Source organism: Nannobrachium achirus, assembly GCF_963921795.1.
Source record: "Nannobrachium achirus genome assembly, chromosome: 1".
Classification (NCBI taxonomy): Eukaryota; Metazoa; Chordata; class Actinopteri; order Myctophiformes; family Myctophidae; genus Nannobrachium; species Nannobrachium achirus.
Window position 1 is genome coordinate 18,167,121 of NC_137810.1, and position 22,433 is coordinate 18,189,553.

General features: G+C 41.0%; 1 protein-coding gene across 1 annotated transcript in view; it reads right to left on the minus strand.

Annotated features, from left to right (window-relative positions):
- Positions 1 to 7,650: 7,650 nt before the first annotated feature.
- Positions 7,651 to 22,433, minus strand: part of lrrc7 (leucine rich repeat containing 7) — a gene marked incomplete at both ends in the record, with an annotated part of 119,054 nt that continues 104,271 nt past the window's right edge. Inside the window, 6 exons of the mRNA XM_080724821.1 lie at positions 7,651 to 7,761; positions 10,214 to 10,288; positions 14,719 to 14,811; positions 15,363 to 15,613; positions 16,098 to 16,299; positions 21,108 to 21,224. Of these exons, the coding sequence (XP_080580947.1) occupies positions 7,651 to 7,761; positions 10,214 to 10,288; positions 14,719 to 14,811; positions 15,363 to 15,613; positions 16,098 to 16,299; positions 21,108 to 21,224 (849 nt within the window). The remainder of the gene's footprint in view (positions 7,762 to 10,213; positions 10,289 to 14,718; positions 14,812 to 15,362; positions 15,614 to 16,097; positions 16,300 to 21,107; positions 21,225 to 22,433) is intronic.

A 22,433-nucleotide genomic window follows, 5' to 3' on the forward strand; every position in this document is an offset into this window, starting at 1 on the left:
ACACACACACACACACACACACACACACACACACACACACACACACACACACACACACACACACACACAAACAATAAACAAAGATCATAACATTATATGTTCTTGTGTGTGGGAGAGAATTTATGCACGTCTACAGTATGTGTGTGGGTTGTCTGGCTGTCACACAAATTATTATTTGTGTTCGGTGTGTGCGTGTGTGTGTGTGTGTTCCCGTGTTAGGGAATGAGATAAAGAACAAAAGCGCATAAATCTGCAGTCAGTGCACAGTAAAATCCTGGGTGCTTATTTAATTCTCCATGTACGTAAATGGAGCCAGATGAACCCTTATACTTATACTGGTCCATCTTGTTCCATTTTGTACACAGAGATAAATGAACACTCAGGATTTTGCAGAGTAGTGTGTCCATTTGAGACCGTGTGTGTGTGTGTGTGTGTGTGTGTGTGTGTGTGTGTGTGTGTGTGTGTGTGTGTGTGTGTGTGTGTGTGTGTGTGTGTGTGTGTGTGTGTGTGTGTGCGCGCGTGTGCGTGCGTGCGTGTCTATGGGTATGTGTGTTACCCTCCATTGTTAATTGTTCCTCTGTAGCCGGTCAGCAGGGCTGCTGTTCAGAGGGCCAGGCTGTAGGAGAACTACAGGGCATGGCACAGAAAGCATTAACCAGGCTGGACCAGCAGTGGAGAACATTTACTTAAGTACTGTATTTAAGGACAATTTTGAGGTATTTGTACTTCACTTGAGTATTTCCAATTTCCAATACCCAAATATTGTACTTTTACTCCACTACATTTATTAGAAAATGTTAGTTACTAGTTACTTCATCGGGCACCATGTCTTGGCCGTCTGGCAAGTGGATGTATATCGGACCAGTTACCCATATATGAAGATCCATGTACTGTACGTATATGGAGATATGCTGAGACCCTAAACATGCCTACTCAGTTATTTGTTATGTTAAAATCCTATGACTTCTATCACATCTGACATCATACATACAATCCCTTTTTATGCCCATACATGGAGATCCCGGTCTGAACCAGCCACACAGATATGGGCTGTCTTCCTCCATATATGGGAATTCCTGTTAGATATGGGCTTAATATTGATGACATCAGGGATCTCCATATATGGGTATAGAGTGGTCCCCATGACATCACAACATACAATCCCTTTCATGCCCATACATGGAGATCCCTGTCTGAACCAGTCACATCACTGTGATGTCACCACATATGGAGATCCCTGCTCTGAGTATCTGACATCACTGTGAAGCTTGTAGATCTGCTATTTTTGAATAGCCAACGCAAAAATCTCAAATGACGGCGATGCTTTTCCAGTTTTGTAGATTTTTTTCAGCTTTTATTGATGGTGAACAGTAGTCTGACAGAACATGTGGAGAGAGAGAGATGGGGAGTGACACGCAGCAAAGGTCATGGGGTCGAACCTGTGACTGTCAGGCTACTAGCAGCCTAGGTGCCTTGACCGCTACACTAGCCGCCCAGGCCTGCTTTTCTGGTTTTAATGGGTTAAACAAACTCTAATCCCTTTGCTAAAAAAATAGCAGGTCTACAAGCTCACAGCGCATCATGTTGTTACAAGTTGTGAGCTTGTACCGGTAGATCTGTTGAGCTAATGTTAGCCCCATCAATTAAACACATTAGTATGAAAACGGTCACATCTTGTCTCAGTCTGTCTACGCTCGGTTTGACACTCTGACATCACCCTCTGACATCACTGAGATGTCAGGGGAACCACACTAACAGAATCCCTTTTACTGTATGCCCTTATATGATGTCATCAATATTAAGCCCATATCTATCATATGAAGTCCTGCTTCATATGGCAATGCCCATATACTGTATGGAGGCCACATCAGCCACATACCACACTAACAGAATCCATATATGGCCAAGACAGATGGCCAAGACAGACCATATCTGTGTGGCTGGTTCTACGGACAGGGATCTCCATGTATGGACTTTCACATAAGGAATAACTGAGTAAGCATGTTTGGGGTCCTATATCTCCATATACATGGATCTCCATATGGGTATCAGGGGTTTCCATATATGGGTAACTGGTCCGATATACATTACTGGCCAGATGGCCAAGACATGGCATGACTGATCGCCCTTTAGGGCGAGGCGTCTTACTGGTAGCTGTCACATCGACTATTGGAATGCAGTTCCAAATTACTATTGCATTATCCAAGGGAATCATTACCTCCTTGAAGACCTGAAAAGCCCATTATACCTTTAAAACCGCTGGGAAAGCATCTGTGTAATTTTATTTTAGATGTTGCTATGTATATAGCAAGTAGCGACATGAATACATATTGTAATTTTTCAGAAAACTTAAAAAAAAAAAGAAACTCTGCCTCATGTATAAAGCGCCATTCCCAACGGGCACGATACCTAGCCTATAAAGATAACTATAACGATTATATTCTTTTTATTGTCTGTGTGAACACTGCCATCCACTTGACTTGGAGCAATCCTTTAAACTACAGATCTACAAGCTTGAAGCTTGTGGATTTGCTACTTTTGATACTTTTGTGATCAAGTTGGGGCGTTAATTTACAAAAAAACACACAAAGAATATGGAGATGGGAGATTTCTGTCCGACTGCATTCACTGCAATGATATAGAAAGCAAATTGAACCGCTGCTGTGCTGGAGGCCAGCTGATCCAGTCCCCGAGAGGGGCAGGGGGGCTTGGTGGATCGAGGGTATCTCTCAATCTCGCTGAACATTTCATCAGGAAATGACCATTGGCTCAGTATTTAGAGCACACATGAATGAGCTTCAGTTCAATGCACTAGAAATGTCCTAAACATACTGTCAATCAATCAATGCATTTCCTTGTTAGCGTTGCAGCTAAATTATGTGAATAATTCTAAAAAGGGTGTTTTAACCCATGTAGACCGGAGGCCGATTCTACAAATAGCCTACCTTCTAAACCAGTAGTTCTGACACTGATCAAGGTTTTTTTTTTAAATAGCAGATGTAAAAGCTCGCAGCGCGACATGAAGTGTAAGCTTGTAGATGCATACATAGCATATACTGTATGCGTGCAAGTGTGTGTAAAACTATTTGAGATGCTTACTGTATGCCTCAAATTGTGTGCTACAGTAATTAACTTCTTCGTTTTCAAGTCCAAGATTTTATATGAATTTCTCTTATTGACATATCTCTTGGAATAAAACCTTTCTTCAGGCAGTGGCAGACAAGATCTATCTTTGTCTTGTCAGCTATGTGTCAACTTCTTTGTTATCTTCATGAGGAGCGGATCATTATCTTAAGACCGAGTCAGATATCTTATACTGGAGGTCGGAAATTTCTGGAGAGGGAATGGAAGAGGGAAAGAGAGAAAACTGAAAGAAGAGATACACACAGCTTAGTGTACAGATGGAGCCCAAGTTACCAATAGTGACATTTTTATTATTTGTACAATAGAGACTTTAGTACATTATTCAAAACACCTCTTATATACTGAAAAAAATGGTAACGTCCCAAAGCACAAAATGGCTCCAGTATAATCGCTGCACAGCATTTTTTCAATTTTATACATATATTATTTTTGTAAAAACTGTATCTTAAATAGTATGTACAGATAGCGTCTGCAAAATGCAATCTAAACACATGATATATTATATATACTTCGGCAATTACATTTCTCTGCATTAATACTCAAATTAAAACTGGAAGGTTTTTCTTTTTAATAAATAAAGAAATAAATAGCTTTGTTAAATCATCACTAAAATCTGTCCAACTTTTATAACTCAAAAGCAGTTCTCTCTTCGGAGGTCAAAGTACTTTTGTCACACAACAGAAGAAGCAGCATTCAAGTTGGGTAGGTGTACTGTAGGTACTGCAGAAAGCATGAGTACATTCACAATCAATATGAATCATTTCCAGTTGGATTTCATTCACAGCTATGTACAATGACATTGTCCTCAGTATTACTTCAGCTCCTTACAGTATGTAGTTTAAACACATAGAAAATGACAGTTTTTATAGTCATATACATATATATATGTATATAATATATATATATTTGTATAACACAAATTCACAATTACAGTAGAAATCCATTTTATACAGTTAGATAGTACATGTGTAGGTCTCCAAGTCGTACTGTGCGTACTTTGATCCATAACTTTTTTTTAAATAGTGTCCTTATAAAATATCACAATTTTTTGAGCAAAGCTAAGGTATATCAATATATTTATAAAGAATTACCTGAAACATTTAGTAAAAAATAATTATATTATCAAACCTCTTTTCTCTGTCCTCACCACAATATTTTTGATATTTCAAACTACATCTTTTTGGGATAGCAAGGGTGGGGTAGGCAGTAAAATCACCAGTGTTCATTTATCCATTTGTAATTGCGAGAGCGCACAAATGTATCCATTTGTACACTCTCTGAGTTAAACTTACACTGAGGATCTTTACTGTGCATCTCTATGATTAAGCCAGTCTAGGCTCTCTCATCCAAAGGACTGTGGGGCTCTTTCATTTGCACTATTGTGCACCCCCATTTAAATTAATTGAACCTAATGCTTAGTAGGAGGAGCAGGCTTCCAAAAATAGCAACAGGACGAAAGTGTGACGTCAAGAGAAATAATAGAAAAAAGGACAGCGGAGGATGTTGTCCTGCTCGTAATGAAACATCAGATGTTACACAGAACAGAACAGAAAGCACCGCCATGAAAAACACATTTCAGAAAGAGGCTGCATTTACACAGAAACAGGACAATAAGACTGTCATCTCTTTGGCTCTGGCTACACTTGTCATTTCAATGCAGTATTTGAGGTACTGATCTTAGTGATTCACTTCAACAATGAATCAAGCCTGATTTATACTACATTGTATGATGGTGTCACACATCCATTTAGTTCTTTACACCTCCAAAATAGTCCATCTACAGGTTAACAATGCATCACGTTGGTGAGCTTGTCTGTTTTGTGACTCCATACGTCTGAATATAAATTAAGCATTACACTGCCATATCCACATTTACCCTGAAAATGTATATTCTATGGCTTTGTTAATGTATTACCCTATTTCCTCCCCATCTTCATCACCTTACTTTGCACATATCATATGCATCAGACTGGCATTCACCATGAGTGCCTCACTACAACGTATTTCTTTTTTGAAAGTCTTGCACTTTACCCTGTTGTTTGAATACTGTAGACCTCATGTGATTTACTCCGATCTTGTACTTTGTGTCACACGCTGCATAAGAATGTCAGCTAAATGCCAAACTTGTAATGATAGTAATCAAAACATCTATAATGTATTATGCAAGTTAAGGGGGAAGGCGGATTTGTATTCTACATATAAACCACACTTAAAGTGTATAATGTGAGTGGACGCTGGACCGCGGCTTTAGATTTTCAGGCATGAAAATCTAGTAATACAAAATCACATTGAAACAACAAGTTTGGCCACAGTTTTTGTGCCCCTTCTCCTGGTTGTTTAAAAAGGGTAATCTGTGACTGTTTCCCTAAAGAGCCATGCCAAGTAAGGAGAGTTTGGAGACAACCGCGCACTGTCTTCGCTTGCTCAATAAAGAAAACACTTTTATTTAATATAGCAACGTGTCGGCCAAAGAGCATGAATTGAATTGGAAGGTCTTGACCGAAATGTCGCTATATCAAATAAAAGTATTTTTTTCTATAGTGAGCAAAAGAAGTGTGCGGGTGTCTTCTTCTCCTGACAGCATCTGCTCCAGCAACGCACCTGTTGCTGAACATTGATCCGGCGTGCAAAAGACTTTGTTTACCTAAAGAGCTATGCCAAAACCAGATCTGGACCACACACACTGAAAGCTCTGATCTTTTGATTATGTGTAAATTCAGCCAAAAAGGATAAAGGCTAATTTACACTTTGTTGCACAGTCATGTAGGATGACAAAAGTTAGTATAAATTAAGCCTTACTAATTCAAAATGGCACCAACTATATAATTATTATATAGTTATATTTGCCACTGCAGTTCAGTGGTAGTACCTTTGTGTCTCCTAGAGAGAGAAAAAGAGAAACCATATAGGAAGTCTACAGCCAAGATGATTGGCTGATAGACCTAGACACCGACCAATGATATGAAAGCATGCAGTGACTTCATCACACAATTTGGAACAGCTAAGGATGTGATGTGTGTCTTTTGCATTAGAAAAGTTCCCTAACCACGCCCACATGATGCAAAAGACATACACACAAATGATAATACAAGAATATACAACCTTGTGACTTTGAAAAGATGGCACAAATACCGGTAATGTGAATAATATGACGATATTGTGTGTGATTTGGTCTACATTAATGTCAAACTCATGAACCAGTATAGAAAATAGAAAATATCTAGGCCTTTGTAGTGGTGTTTCAAAGGGGGAGCTATTACTACAGAAACCATGTTTTTGTGAGTGTGCATGTGTGCATGTGTGTGTGCCTGTGTGTGCCTGTGTGCGTCTGTGTGCGTGTGTGTGTGTGTGTGTGTGTGTGTGTGTGTGTGTGTGTGTGTGTGTGTGTGTGTGTGTGTGTGTGTGCGTGCGTGCGTGTGTGTGTGTGTGTGTGTGTGCGCGCATGTACAATGTCATAATTTGCTCTCTAGATGGCACTGCAGCGGCTTTGGCCCTGATGGAAATACTCAATGGGCAAAACTTCCAAATATTGCTTTAGCTCTTTCAAGTCAGCACAGCTGTGCAAGCAAACACAGTTATTTCAAACACAGAAAAGCTAGCAGTAATGGACTACAAAAACTGTACTTTGTCTTTTTTCTCTTTTTTTCTTTTCTTTCTTTTTTTTTTACAGAAAAGAGGAACAAAGATGGTGATGAAATCTGTGTTTTAAAAAACTTTTCCATTTGGAAAAATAATTATCCCTGTATGCTCATAGGAGAGAATTAAGAACATCTTTTATCAACAGTAATAATCATAATCATAAACCATTAGAAATGTTTGCCTGCTGTGTGCCTAGGATCTAAGGGGAGTGCGTCTCTAGAATGTTGTGATTCTATATGTACACAAGGCAGGATGTCTAAGAATTCTATACATGAGAGGCAATGGTGCCCTGTAGAACAGAAATGAATAGATCAGAATTGAGCAGAATTCAACAACGGAACCGATCAGAACAGGTCAGAACAGATCAGAACAGATTATATCAGATCCTCTCAGATCAGGTCAAATCAGAACAGAACATAACATTACACAACAGAAGGGAACAGAAAAAAGGAAGTGTAAAGAAGCAAAATATACCTCAAACCTAACCAACAAAAGTAACTGACCAACAAACCAATAGATTAGATTGCTAAGTAACTAACCAACCAACCAAGGAATCCAAGTGCTAACTTCACCGCAACTAGCAGCCCCGTAGGAGCCTGACAAGTGTCTTTCTGTCCATCCATCCATCCATCAAGTCACCCACTGCTGACAGACAGACAGATAGACAGACGGACAGGCCGATATGTTTCCTATGGTACATTTGGCACTAGTATTTGCCCTTGGTCCAGCAATAGGCAAATAAACGTCTGTGTTTTCCTCTAAGCGGTAAACGGCGGTTCGTGTTCAGTTCCGCAAGCCTCCAGCAAAGAGGGGGGCGGGGTGGCGATGAGAAGAGAAGCGTTGGATGTGTTTGTTAGAAAACTATTTTTAGCGTGAACTGCTGTCTCTCAGAACCACCAAATCCACCGTCCGCTGGAAACTCTTCAGCAGAGAGACGGCTGTCTCATGCTCCATGTGTAAAAAACTATGTCCATTAGCCTGCAAGGCAAACACGCAGCACAGTCAACAGTATGTGTGTGCGTGTGTGTATGTGTATGTGTGCGTGTGTGTGTGTGTGTGTGTGTGTGTGTGTGTGTGTGTGTGTGTCTGTGTGCACATTTACAGGAGTGGATCTTTCCATGTTTCCGTGCATGTGTTTGTGTAAGTTCCCATGCAGTGTACAGTACGTGAGTGTGTGTGTGTGTGTGTGTGTGTGTGTGTGTGTGTGTGTGTGTGTGTGTGTGTGTGTGTGTGTGTGTGTGTGTGTGTGTGTGTGTGTGTGTGTGCACATGGAGGGGAGGGACGGTTTGAGGAGGAATGGCGGAGACACTGGGAGCAGCCCTAGCTCAGAAACACATCACTGTTGGGGGAAAAGAGAGAGAAAGAGAGAGAGAATGAGTGACAGAAGAGATACACACAGGAGAAGGTCATGCTGTAGGAAGAAAAAAAAGAAGAGCGGGAAAGTAGGGAAGTTGGCCTTTAGACGAGAGGCATTCATCTAAAATTGTAGATCTGTGGAGAGACAAAGAGAGGAGGAGGAGAGAGGAGTGTAGTGGCTGGGGACTACGTCTGCCAAACAATGAAGAAAAATATGTTCTAATGAGAACTTCTAACTAGCAGTGCATTTAAAAGTGTAAGAGAGGTGTCTCAGTCCTATTAACTTTGGATGCTAAATTTGAGCAGATTCATTGAACAGAATACCAACCTCGGCTTGTTTTATTAATGTATATGATACATTTACATTAACGAGCATCAACAAGTAAATGTTATTTGAACCTACGCAAAATAATTTGATATAAATTTCAGATAAAAACGTTTCTCAAGTTTCTCTCTGGCAAGTAGCTCAACTTGAGTGAGTGAATGAGTGAGTGAGTGAGTGAGTGAGTGAGTGAGTGAGTGAGTGAGTGAGTGTGCATACAAGGGGGATTGTTTGATTGTGCTTAGTTGGCACTGGCAGGCAGTTGCATAAATATAATTGCAAACTACTTCATTATAGTTTGGTAGTTAGGAAATGTGACTTTTTTTGCCTACTTTCCCAAGAGTCAACTCATGAATGCCTTTTTTATGTCTCTGCTTGCAGTTTGAAGATATATTGAACAGTGAGTTTAGCTTAGTTTAGTTCAATTCCCTGGGTGTCAATGGAGAAGATCCTTTCAAAAGCAAGGAAGTCAGACCTCCAAAGCAAATTCCTCCAAACTGTTACTTTGAGTATTCATCTACGATGGCTGATATACTCTAATTGTTTTGCTAATAGTGAAGGTTCAACTAAGGTTTCTAAAGAAATTATGTTGTTCTGGCTCCTCATATATTATAGCAATAATAATAATAAACAAACAAAAACAAATAAGAATCAACATGAACAAATTAGCAGCAATACCAGTATATTAAGTCAGACATGGTGCTTGAAGGTGCTGTGGAAGGTTCTTACTCCTCCTAAGTGATAAAGATCTACAGCTGTGCCGTTGTACTTGGCACAGTGTTTTCCAAGATTCTTCTTCTTTTTCCCCAGTTGTTTGTTCATAAGCCTGAATCTCGTCCGGAGACAATAGCTAATTAGTGACTTTATGAATACATAAATTGGAGGGTGTTGTTGCTACCTGTAACCTGATCCCATAGACTTCCAGGAATTGAGATAAACTTGGCAAAACTCACCATTCAACATACCTTCAAATTGCAGGCAGAAACATAATAAAAGGCATAAGAGAGTTGGGGAAGCTCTGGGTGGGATGTAGGAAAATAGGTGCAGGTGACATAATGTGTCAGTGGTAACTTAGCACTGTTGCCTTACAGCAAGAAGGTACTGGGCTCGAACCAAAGTGAAGCCTTAGAGTTTGTTCGAACCTGAGTTTGCATGTTCTTCCTATGTTCAGATGTTTTTCTTCCCACATCAAAAGATATGCAAGTTAGAGACCAGCCCTTCGAACTGGAGTTGTTTCCTGGGCACTGTCCAGCGGCTACCCACTTCCCCTAGTAGTCAGGATAGGCCAAATGCTTTGGACGTATTTCCCCACTCAATAAAGTATAACTAAATAACCTAATAAAAACCAGTACACAAAGAAAGAGCTGGAGAGAAGGACGGAACAGACTGGGAATAGCATACATGCTATGCTATAGGCTGAAAACATGAGGTCCTGGCTGTAACTAACTGATGAGATCATGGACATGGAGGGAGAGGGACATACGACTGCCTAACCAACAAAGGGGAAAAGATGGAGCAAGATGTAAGGATGGTCATTGGACCATCTAAATGTCACGTGACTTTATGTTTCTTGGTAATTATGCTTCAAATGCTCATTATACAGTAGAGCAGAGTGCATGTCAATTTGTGCTTGTCCTGTCCTGCATACTTGATGTCTGCCTCTTGATTTTGTGTAAAGAATGGGAAAACAGAGAGGGAGTGGAATGACTGTTGCTACCCCATAGTCTTTGGGGGTGAGTCAGTCTGCGTTACCTGCACTATTTTGTCTCCAGGCTGCAGGGTGGAGGATGCTGGTCCGTCATGCTGTACCCTAGTAACAAAGATACCCTATAAGTCAAAATGATACATCGTTAGGACAACACAGGGACACGATGGTTTAGAATCTTTGCCTTTCTCATTCTCACTAGGCTAACCCCACCCCAAAAGAAATAACACACTGTCAAGTTATGTAATGCATTCTCCTTCTTCTGAATTTGGAGAGTCATGCAAGTCTACAGCTGAATATATAAGATTGCAAACAAATCTACATGTATGATGTGCTTGGGCTTTTGAGCAATTATCTCCTTAATTGTCTCTCTCAATGTCTATGTTATAGTAAATTCTTAAAGCAATCTGTGTAAATAATTGATAAAATTCTCCCCAAAGAAAAAAACAAAACAGGTCAATTATTTCCAAAGTAGCACAGTTGAGGCTAGGGATTGGGAAGATAGAACATCTATGATGTCAGGAACTGATTTGGGGAAATAAAGTGGGTAGTGGGGAAGACAGGAAGTGTCCTGCCATATGTTTTTCCTTTAATAACCCAAGGCAGAGATTGTAAAAACACCAACATCTTTTCATGAAAAGCTGAAAGATGTTTTCTTTTAAACACATAAAGTATGGAATAATGCGGTTGTATCAACTCAGCATGGTTCAACAAGAAGATGCACCTGTTGAATGCTGAATAGTGATACCAGCTGGACAGGTAAATATGTGCCATATAGAGGTGATATCAGTTTACCAAGCACAGTAACGTGTAGACATGCCAAAGCTGTAGCAAGTTCACAATGTGGGTGACAGCAGTGAAACACGCATACACTGCATGTTATATTAGTGTGTATGATATTCATATTAGTACAATAGTTATTACGTACAGTGCAACAACAATGACAAGTTCTTAAAATTCTGGCTCCATACTTTTGTTATTTGCGATGTGTTGGAACAATGTCAACAACCACTTGATGTCACAATAGGCCAACATTTGGTGCAAATAATTATATATTTTATAAACATTTTCAGTGAGGGAAAGAATGTGAGGGAAAAAAGGTACTGTACCACAAGGGTTTTTTCCTTTCCTTCCAATATATAACCCAAAGCTACAGTGTGTGACTAATACTTTTCCAAACATCCAAAGTACTAAAAGTATGCAACCAAAATATCAACAAAAATGTGCTTGCCCAAACACCTATAATGTGTGTTGACAGCATGTGTGATATTAGTTCAATCACATACATCAAGTAACTGTTTGACACAAATCATTCGTTTTTTAGTGAAAATCTTTGAATATATGTCTTTTTTAAGCGAACGTTTGTAACTCAAATTCCGCTTCTGGGGGGGTCTCTGGAACTAAATCTTTTGAGATGGGGGTCCATGGCCAAATACATTTTGGGGGTCCTTCACATGAAAGTTTGAGAACCACTGACATAGTAGTCTCTCAAGAACAGACTAACTGAGCTCCAGTTAAGTGAAAAGGACCTTTTCTTTGACAATGGCTATCCAGATTGCTGACATAGAAACATAGGTTTTTAAAATAAAACTTAAGGCTTAGAAGGATTCAAAAGACACTTACAGAATCGGCTCAAAATTAAAATTTTCATGATTTAAAAAAATAGCAGATCTACAAGCTCGCAGCGCGGCACTCGGTGCCGTGCTGCGAGCTTGTATATCTGCTATTTTTCAATAGTTAAAGCATAAAATAATAATACATAATACTGTGTACCCGTTCTGAATGAAACTTCAAGACAGAGCAGTAGCCAGTGCTTTAGATAGAGCCTCTGTGGCCTCTCACAGAGACACACAAGCCACTCAGACACACACAAGTCACTACAGCTCAAACTTCAGGATGGATGATCTAGCATCACATGGAACAGATAATCCAGATTTGTTTTAATGCCATAATAGCAAGATTAGTTTAAAAATCGATTTCTGTTCCTTAAGATGCTTTATTCTATTCTTAAATCAAGCCTTAGAAGCCGATGTGTACAATCATCTAACCTGTGGGGGGGGGGGGGGGGGGGTCAGCAATTCATTGGGACAGATGTCAGGCTGTGTTTTCCAGACACATAGCACTGCCACTTTTACAATTAGCTGTAAGTACTTTATATGTCATTTAGTATAGCTTCCCCAATTCACCACTGCAAGTTTAAGAGACTTCAGAGGTGTATATGTTGAACAGTTTAACATTGGTATAACCTGGGGTTGTATAGCTATCTGGTCAAAAAATATTGTCCCATCTTCTTTATCTGTGATCTGTGACTGAGCAACTTTTTAGAAGAAATTCACTCTCATTACATGGTGGTCTTTATCATAGAGCACAGGAGCAACAGATAAAGACGATGATGTTGCCCAGTTATCTATTCAACCCAAGGTTCCAACAAGAATGGTTTAAACGTTGTTGTTTAAGGTGTCTTAGTAAATAGCCAATGATCTGACTTCAGTCCCTGTCTGATATGATATATGAACATTCTTGAATCCTTGAGATGGGCATAATTAACTAGAGGGTAACATTCCTGTCTCTCTGGCTGTAAACAAGAATATGACCACTAGGTGGAGGCAGAGACCAGTGGAATAACCTTGACGCTTTGGCCCAGGGCCCTAAAAGCATAGATGTATTATTTACATTCAAGCTGTTTTCATATTCATTCTGTTTAACTGTGTAGGCTGAAAAGAAACCTGCTTAATTAAGGATAGGGGTTGGATAAGCCAAACAAATGGGCTGACACAACAGAGGCACAACTTCACAAGATGGAAACGAGGCCGGGTTAAAACTGCTGACGAATCACTCAGAGTTCACTTAAAATACACGGTGTGTCGAAATATGGAGAAAAATCAAGGACACAAGGAAGGGGCCAAGGGTACAAGGAACTGAACAAGGAGATAAAGACAGCCAGGAAATGGGAACAACAAGGCACAAGCAATTCTTGTTAATGTGAAGAGACTATGACAGAGAACAGGACAGATATCTTCCATTACACCACTGATAGTTTTTTTCTTTTCTTTTTTTACTGAATTGATTTATCTTGACTAGGTTTCACTTGTAAGATAATCTGAACCATTGGTTCATTATGGATGGTTTAATTACTTAATGAATTTATTTAACTGTCAGGAGCAGAGTGTGTGTGTGTGTGTGTGTGTGTGTGTGTGTGTGTGTGTGTGTGTGTGTGTGTGTGTGTGTGTGTGTGTGTGTGTGTGTGTGTGTGTGTGTGTGTGTGTGTGTGTGTTGGGGGGGTTCTATGACATACTGTTGAACTTTTCACATGTGTGGTGCCCCCTACGGGCAGAAGTGAAGCAATTTTGGGGGTGCAGTCTATAGAGGCCCCTAAACATGTGCCTAAATTTTTAGGTTGAGACTCGACTAAATTTGGATGCCAAACAGTATGGAATATCAAAAACCTAACCTCACATAACTCCTGTGTTCATGTTTGACCTGTAAAGAGCTACCATGAGGCATTTGAGGGAGTGTCTTCCTCTGCCTATTCTCTGTGTGCACAAAAGGTTTGTTGCTGATCGGTTCAGCGGTTTGCGAGATTAGCTGCACACACGGACAAGACACGCACACATGTGCCTTTTATAGTTACTGTATGTTTTTGGCATATGGAATAATATAATCAACAAGTGTATCTCTAGGTTAGTCAGCTATAATACATTCAATACACTCAGTTAGGTTCTGTAGGTGCTTCAAGTCCAGCGACACACACCAGGTCCCAGAGTCTTTCTAAAATGGCTGTCAGAGATTCAGCAGAAGTAGGTGTACAAGAGAAGGCTGTTTCTAGGACACAGTCATATGCCTGGGGATGACTGAAACTCCAATGGATACACACACAGAACAGGCACACTTATGGTGGCTATAGCAGAGTTGGAAAATATAAGTGAGTTCAAATGTATAAATACACTACTAGTCACTATAGTAAAAATATAAGTGAGCTCAAGTTAGTCAATACACAAGTCACTATAGTCAACATATTCACACCTGGCATGAATGTATTTGAAAGGGATATTTGAAAGAGTTTAAAATGACCAAAATGCCCTTGCCCCTTGCTTTTTTAAAGAAAAACACAGGCATAATGTTAATGTCAGGTATACAGATAAAGTATGACTGAGTCCTATTCTCTTTCAGTGCAATAGTACAAGACCCGAACAGACGAGAGACGGGGTGCTTCAACTATTTGAGCTACTTGAGTTGCATTTGACAGAATTTTCTATATTACCATGCACTTGAACAGTGCTTGTATGTGCCAGGGAATCTAAATTTAGCCTACCTACACCCCCCCCCCCCCCCCCCCCCATACTTGAAACCTTAGCTCATTTATACATTTCCAAAGGTCTGCAGCACAACATCCCATACACACTAGATACTCAAAGTTAACCAAGTGAACTGTCGCCCCGCAGACAGACAGACAGATGGACGGACAGAACACTGCGGCAACTAGCAGCAGTTTCCATGGCAACTCTGAGGAAAAGCCGGGGTAGCCACGATTGGCTGCCGAGTTGGGTCATACCATGTCGGAGGGTTTGAAGGGGTTCCCCTGGCCACTGATGCCCCCAGAGATACTGAAACCAAGGCCAGGGTTCTTCTCTATCCTCACACACAGCTGGCGAGAGACAGAGAAATAAGGAAAGGAAAGACAGAAGGAAAGGAAGGACGGAAGGACGGACGGACGGAAGGAAGGAAGGAAGGAAGGAAGGAAGGAAGGAAGGAAGGAAGGAAGGACGGAGGGAGGGAGGGAGGGAGGGAGCAAGGAAGGTAGGAAGGAAGGAAAGAATAATTTGTCATTATTTAACTGTATACATAAGGCATTCAATAGAAATTGAAAGAATTTCTGCACACTGGGTACAACTGGGTCCAGGGAGAGACAAAGAGAGAGAACTGATACAGAAGAAAGAAAGAAAGAAGTCAGGTAGATTCTATTCTAACAGAGAGAAATCATGTCTAGTTTTATCAGCATCTTCTAGGATGCCATGCTGCGAATTGGCTTACTGTATATAATACACGCACGCACACGCACACGCACGCGCACACGCACGCGCACGCACACGCACACGCGCACGCGCACGCGCACACGCACACGCACACGCACACGCACACGCACACGCACACACACGCACACGCACACGCACACACACACACACACACTGTAGATACCTGATCCTGGAACCCGTCCATACTCTTCTGTCCTTTCGTCTGCAGGAGGCAACGAGCGCTCTGCGGCCGTGGGTTGGTGTGTGTCGTCATGCCAACCTGGTTGCTATGGCCCATACCCTGGTTGCCGTGGTACTGGGGGTTGGTAGCTGGGAGGGTGGGCTGGTGGGAGCCATACTGCGGCTGGCTTCCAGATGGGGAGAGGGCCAGAGCCAGGCCTGAGCTGGAGTAAGGCTGGCCAGGAGCAGGCAGTGCTAGGGGGAGAATGATAGGATAGCTTGCTAACATCTAACCATGGTGGAAACAGTACATGTTTTACTCAAGTAAAAGTATCAATACACTTCAATATCTATAGACATATTTTGAAAATAGCAGATCTACAAGCCCTACAGCACAACGCGTTGACGTGACCTTATAGATCTGCTATTTTCAAATAGACAGAGTATATACATATACGGTATGTAAAGTATGTTTTATAATAATAATTAAAACCTACAAAGTAACTAGTAACTAAAGTTTTCAAATGATTGTAGTGGAGTAAAATTACAACATTTGCCTCTGAGATGTAGTGGAGTAGAAGTAAAAGTATATATACTTAGTAAATATACTTAGTTACTTTCCACCCCTTGAACCCAATGCAATATCCTCGCGACCCACAGGTTGAGAATGGCTGCACTAGAACTGACGAAACCTCAAAGACGACAAAAAAAGAAAGAAAAAACAAATCGCATCAATTACCTTGAGGCAGGGAGCCTTGATATTGGCCTGCCCCCCCAGATGAGGAGATGGACATGGGCTGGTATTGGCCCCCCTTGTTGATGGCTCCACTCTCATAGCCCTGCTGGCCCCCCCGGTGGGCGGGGTTGCCCGAAGAGGAGGACGAGGCGGTGACAACCATGGTGTTGTGTGATTGATGGGAGGGGTTGTGGGAGTGGAGAGCCTGTGCAGAGAGCAGGGGCGTCAATTGGGTATGGCAGCAAAATATCGTACCGTTTGGCTTTGTATCGTATCGTTTTAAAATGCAGATAATCGGTATCGAAACGTTTTGCCATGCAAATAATCGATTGTATGGAAACTAAGTATTTGTGCCTTGTATTTAAGAATTTTAAGAGGGAAAATGAAAAAGACGGGTCTAATTACTTTTCCATTCCACAACTCTTGGTCTATCGATAAATGTGTATAATCTCTGTGTTCATGTCAAGGTGAGGGTTTGTCTATATGTGTTGAAATATAATGTCCATGCAATTGCTAGAGAATCACAGTGTTTACTTATTTATATCCAATAATAGATTTTTCCCTTAAAAACCTAACACGTTTAACACAGATTTAATTTCTTTGCTAAATAGTTACTATATTGATTTTAAATCATTGAATCGAGTCGTATCATCATTAATCAACCAATATCGTCCATGTATCGTATCGTCAACCATGTATCGTGATGCGTATCGTATCGCTATTAAATGTATCGTTACACCCCTATTTTTACTAACATAAGAGTAACAGTTCTGGGTACCCGAAACCTCAACACACTGATTGATACGTTATTGCGTCACATTGAGATGCATTGTCAGAACAATAACCCAGGCAATGCTGGGCAAGCTGCTTGCATAACGTTGTTGAATAACAAATACATGTATTGATTCTTGTGAAGTAGATTGAGAGGTATTCTGCGCTGTACAGTACATGAAATGTCTCTTTTATTCTCTCTGTTTTGCAATGTGTGTCCTTGCCAGACAGCAAGGACATAATATGGTTACCATGGACACACAAAGAAAACAACCTTCTCAAGACATGACAAATTCAACCATTATGTGAACACAGACACATAAATGCACACGCTTAACACTCACACCACACTCACATCTTCCTTAAGTAGGCTCAAATGAATTAGCTGCTATTTCTTCCCACAGAAGTTCTCTGATACAGCCTCCAAGGCCAGGGCTTGGCTTCAAGTCTTTAAAGATAGCGGCGCAGTTAAGGAGAACGATACTTCAGTTCTGGAAAGAAGCACCAAAATTTTACAGAGTGTACCTCTTGGGTCATTCTTTAGAAAAATCACATTAGACACTTAATTTTCAAAATGGCTGCCAGTTTTAAAGATGGCCGCCTTTTCGGATATGTTTTACAGGACGCCAGCCAGTTAATATCGAATTTTCATAATATTAAAGTTGTTTTGTAGGTTTTAAAACATCCTGAGTTCATTTATTACACTTTTAAAGCAGCCAGAATAACCTTTCTGACTTTTGGTTGGGGTCTTTCCTCACCTGGGACCCCCAGACAGACCCCTGAGCCTATTTCAGTAATCGCTCTGCTCCTGCTCCAGAACAATGTTAAATTAGATCTGAAATATGCTCTGAAATAAAAAATGACTAGTAGCAAATAACAGAGGTCTTCCACGGGGGGTCCGGGACCCCTGGGGGGATCCTCAGAGCTACTACAGGGGGCCTGCCAAATCTCTTTTTTTCTTTTTTTACTTCGAATGTTTTTATGTATCCTAGTTTTATGTATTGTACTTTGATGGTTTATTAGTATTCTCAGTATTATTTATAATGTTTTTTTGTGTTAAACAGTTATGGTTGACAGCTGTTACTGCAGGGATTGCAATAATGAAGGTATTGCAACTTTTCACTTTGGGCGCAGAACAACATTTCCATTTATTGCACTGCACTCACACTGACCACACACACACACACACACACACACACACACACACACACACACACACACACACACACACACACACACACACACACACACACACACACACACACACCTCTTTGTTATTGTCACCCCAAAACCCTCACCTTATTAGAGCCCATGGTCAATTACGCCCAAAGAGATTCACTACAATACAGTAATTTCAGACATGCAGGATATATTCGTCTTCATCATCATCATCTTCAATGTCCAACCTAATAGTGTTGACACAGTCTCCACCATAGCATAGAGTGAAAGGCAGGTTATTTAAGCAGCTGCACCGTCCCTTACAACCTGCTTTGCAGACACATTTGATGAGCTCAAGTACTGCCTTTGGAGCAGGGAGAGCAAGAAACCTGACTGGAATATACCCTCCACTCTCTGAATTCCATCTATTTTCTTCGATTGGTGGAAGCACAGGGTATGGTATGGTCAGGTATGATTTATCCTGCATTGTGACAGAGTTGGCGCGGAGGTAATGTGGTAGCAGTGCAGCACGAGTTGGATGTAGCATCTCACCCTCCAAGTTCTTTGACAGAAATAGTTCCCATCTGAGTAATCCCAGGGTTGTTGGACCTTTTGAACTGTAAACATGGCATGCAAAATGTTCCGACTGCAATGTTGATGGAAGCTCACCATTTATAAGCTCAGGAGGAATGGCCAATGACCTTGCCAAGGTCCTTGAAGCGGTTAATGGCTTGGTCATCATCATCATCATCAAGTAGGCATTGACCCATGTCTTTTTGGTGATTCCAACAAATGTTCATCCCCAGTCAGCACCTGAAAAACTATGTACGCAAAGGAACCCTTGACATTTGTAACATCCAATAACTTGAACTCACTTGAATATATAAATTTCCTTTTTTGTACCGGAGGCAAGGACTTGATAAGGAATCGGGGTATCAGCCTCTTCATGTGTTTGCACTTCCTCAAAATCATGTCCCTTGATGAAGGTATCCTATTATGATGCCTACTTTGTCATACCTGACAAATTGCCCTGAGCTTCCATCAATTGAAAAAAAAAAATAGATGGAATTCAGAGAGTGGAGGGTATGTCCAGTCAGGTTTCTTGCCCTCCCTGCTGCAAAGGCAGTACTTGAGCTCATCAAATGTGGCTGCAAAGCAGGTTACAAGGGACGGTGCAGCTGCTCAAACAATAACCTGCCTTGCACTCTCCTCCCTGCAAATGCTATAGTGGAAACTGTCAACACTATTAGGGAGCCAAGGGAGGACATGTATAGTAGTGAATTTCTTTGGGTACAATTGACCGTGAGCTCTTTAAGAGGATAGGGTGCGGGTTTTGGGGTGACGATAACAAAGAGGTGTGTGTGTGTTGTGTTGTCAGTGTGAGTGCAGCGCAATAAATGGACATGTTAGACTGCGCGCCCAAAGTGAGAAGTTGCAATACCTTAATTATTGCAATCCCTGCAGTAACACCTGTGAACTGTCTAACACAAAAATGTAATAAATAATACTGAGAATACTAATAAAAACAGTTAAAAAAAAGAAAAGAACTTCCCCATCAAGATTCGGCAGGCCCCCTGTAGTAACTCTGAGGACCCCCTAGGGGTCCCGGACCCCCTGTGGAAGACCCCTGGGTATTTGCTACTACTCATTTTTGCTTTCAGAGCCCAGTTACAACAACTTTAATGCTTCAGTTATGATCTAATTTAACATTGCTCTGGAGCAGGAGCAATGCGATTACTGAGATAGGCTCAGGGGTCTGTTTGGGGGGTCCCAGGTGAGGAAAGACCCCAACCAAAAGTCAGAAAGGTTATTCTGGCTGCTTTAAAAGTGTAATAAATGAACTCAGGATGTTTTAAAACCTACAAAACAACTCTAATATTATGAAAATCGGACATTAACTGGCTGGCGTACTGTTCAGAGGCAGCCATCTTGGAAACATGGCAGCCATTTTGATTTTTCAGTGTCTAATGTGTTTTATCATAGGAACAACCCCTAAGGAGTACTTGTGAAAAGTTTTAGGTTTCTTTCCACTTCTGAAGTATTTTAGTGCAAAAATGCATTTATCTGCCCCGCTAAGAGCAAATAATAGAGGAATGCCTATGTGTTTTATTCCGATTGTAAGGCTGTTTAAAAACAATGCAGTCAGGAAAGCTTTTTTTATATATGCATGCCATAAAAGAAGGCTAATATCACACCCAGACAAATATTGGTCCGTCTTGTCTATGGACAAGATATTTAATTTGTCAAATTAAACTTTATGCTAGATGGTTTATTTTTTATTTTTGTTACAAGAACATGCTGCTACAAGTTACATCTCTGACATACTGTATGAACTTCTTATGAGCCATCTCAGTGGTCTGTTAGTTACACAGTATGACAAGACTAATAACTGCTAAGCTGTCTTCAGTCAGTATGCTCCCAGTCTCTGGGATACCTGGCCAGATGAGCTTCAGACTTTTATTTTATTTTATCGTCATCATTTTGTGCTTTATTTCAGATAGAGACAGGGAAGGCAGGAGAGAGAGGGAGATGACATGCCGTAATGAGCATCAGGTCAAACTAGGCCATCTTGGATACATTGAAAATGAGGGCCTGGCCCTCAACTGTACTCCAAGTTGAAATAAATGATGATGATGAGACTCGAACACATCGTTTCAGCTGCAGTAAGGATATCCATATGTATTCACCAGGGCGCCCTGCAATGGTATCATTGTCATCATAAATTCCATTGTTCGTTTTTGAGATGTATTGTGTACTGTAGATGAAATGCCTAATTTATTCTCTTTGTTTTGCTATGTTCTTGCCATAGCAAAAGACAGCACAAGACAACCTAGACTGAGAAAGGTAACCATTACACTGTATGTGGTATGTGCTTGTGCACGTAGACACATAAACAACCATGCATGCACACACACACACACACACACACACACACACACACACACACACACACACACACACACACACACACACACACACACACACACACACACACACACACACACACACACACACACACAGCCTCCCTCAAGAAGGCACAAGAGAGCCATATCCAGGGTTAAGACATTGAGACGAGGGACCAACCTTCTTGAGGATGTCAGGGGGGACGTCCCTCCTGCCCAGGGAGTAGGGAACCCACTGATTACCTGCTGGCCCCCCCTCCTGGTCATTTTCCATCATAGCACCTTGCTGAGAGGGGGTCTGTTGAGGGGCGGAGGGGAAAGAGAGAGAGAGAGAGGATGTAGAGAGGATGATAAAGGATGCAGAGAAAGGGGAGGAGCAAGGAAAAGAGGAAAGTAAAGGGGAAGAGACAGACACTATTGTCAGTTTATCACTGATTGTAGAATAAACACCACATGTTATGTATCAACCTTCGAACTGATTGGTGTGTGTGGGGGGCAGAGGGGTGGGTGTAGGCCATCCCATTTGAACACAATGTTGGAAGTCAAATTATCTTGTTTTCCTTTTGGAACTACAAACTACGAAGCCCACAAACTGCAAATGCATGCAATGCATTCTATTGGGGCTACTGATTTAACCTACAAACAAATGGGTAATTTTCCTACTTTTGTAGGCCTAATGATGGTAATAGGTTCGATGTATTTGATTTATACGCAATATCTATAGACGCACGCTTCCATCGAGTGCCAGCCAGCATATCAGTGGGCAAGGCTTGAAATTTAGGACAGGGATTATAAGTCTACCTGATGTCAAGGGATGAACCTTCACAGATTCTCTCTAACTAAATTCCATTGTTCTGACGTGAAATCAATAACATAGTAAGAAACAAAAAGTGAATTTCTCTGTGAAATGTTGACCTAACAAAACAATGACGTCAATCAAACGCATCGTTTCACGTCATCAAGCAGACGGAACATAGGGACACTGGGTCAACTGAAGAAGGCACAAGGTTGGATAATCAGATACATACGCTGCAACTAGTTTTCTCTCTAGAATCTAGATCATACTGTACAGTAGCTTATCAATGCCAGAAACCCAACCAGCAGTCTGAAGACGATTTAACCTCTGGGGACAAGGGAGGGGGACAATGTTACTGGGCTTCCGTCGTCATTGGATATCCAGGGCCTAAACTTCCACTACGGTGCATTAAGTGCATTAATTGGTTATTGTTCACCAACTTGTTTTAGATACAGATTACATTTCGGGTGTTCTCTATAAATAATTCGATATCTGAATATGAAAGCAGATTTAAAAAAAAAATAATAATAATAAGATAGCGATGGCTTACAGGCAGCTTTCGAGTCAAGATTGTACTTGGACTGGACTGTTTACCTGTATGCTATCTTTGAGTCACCAAAGCCTGCTCAACTGTGATTGGTCAATACTGCTCTGACTACAAAAGGAATACAACCGGGAACCAGAACAATCCCCAAACCAAAAACCTTTCTT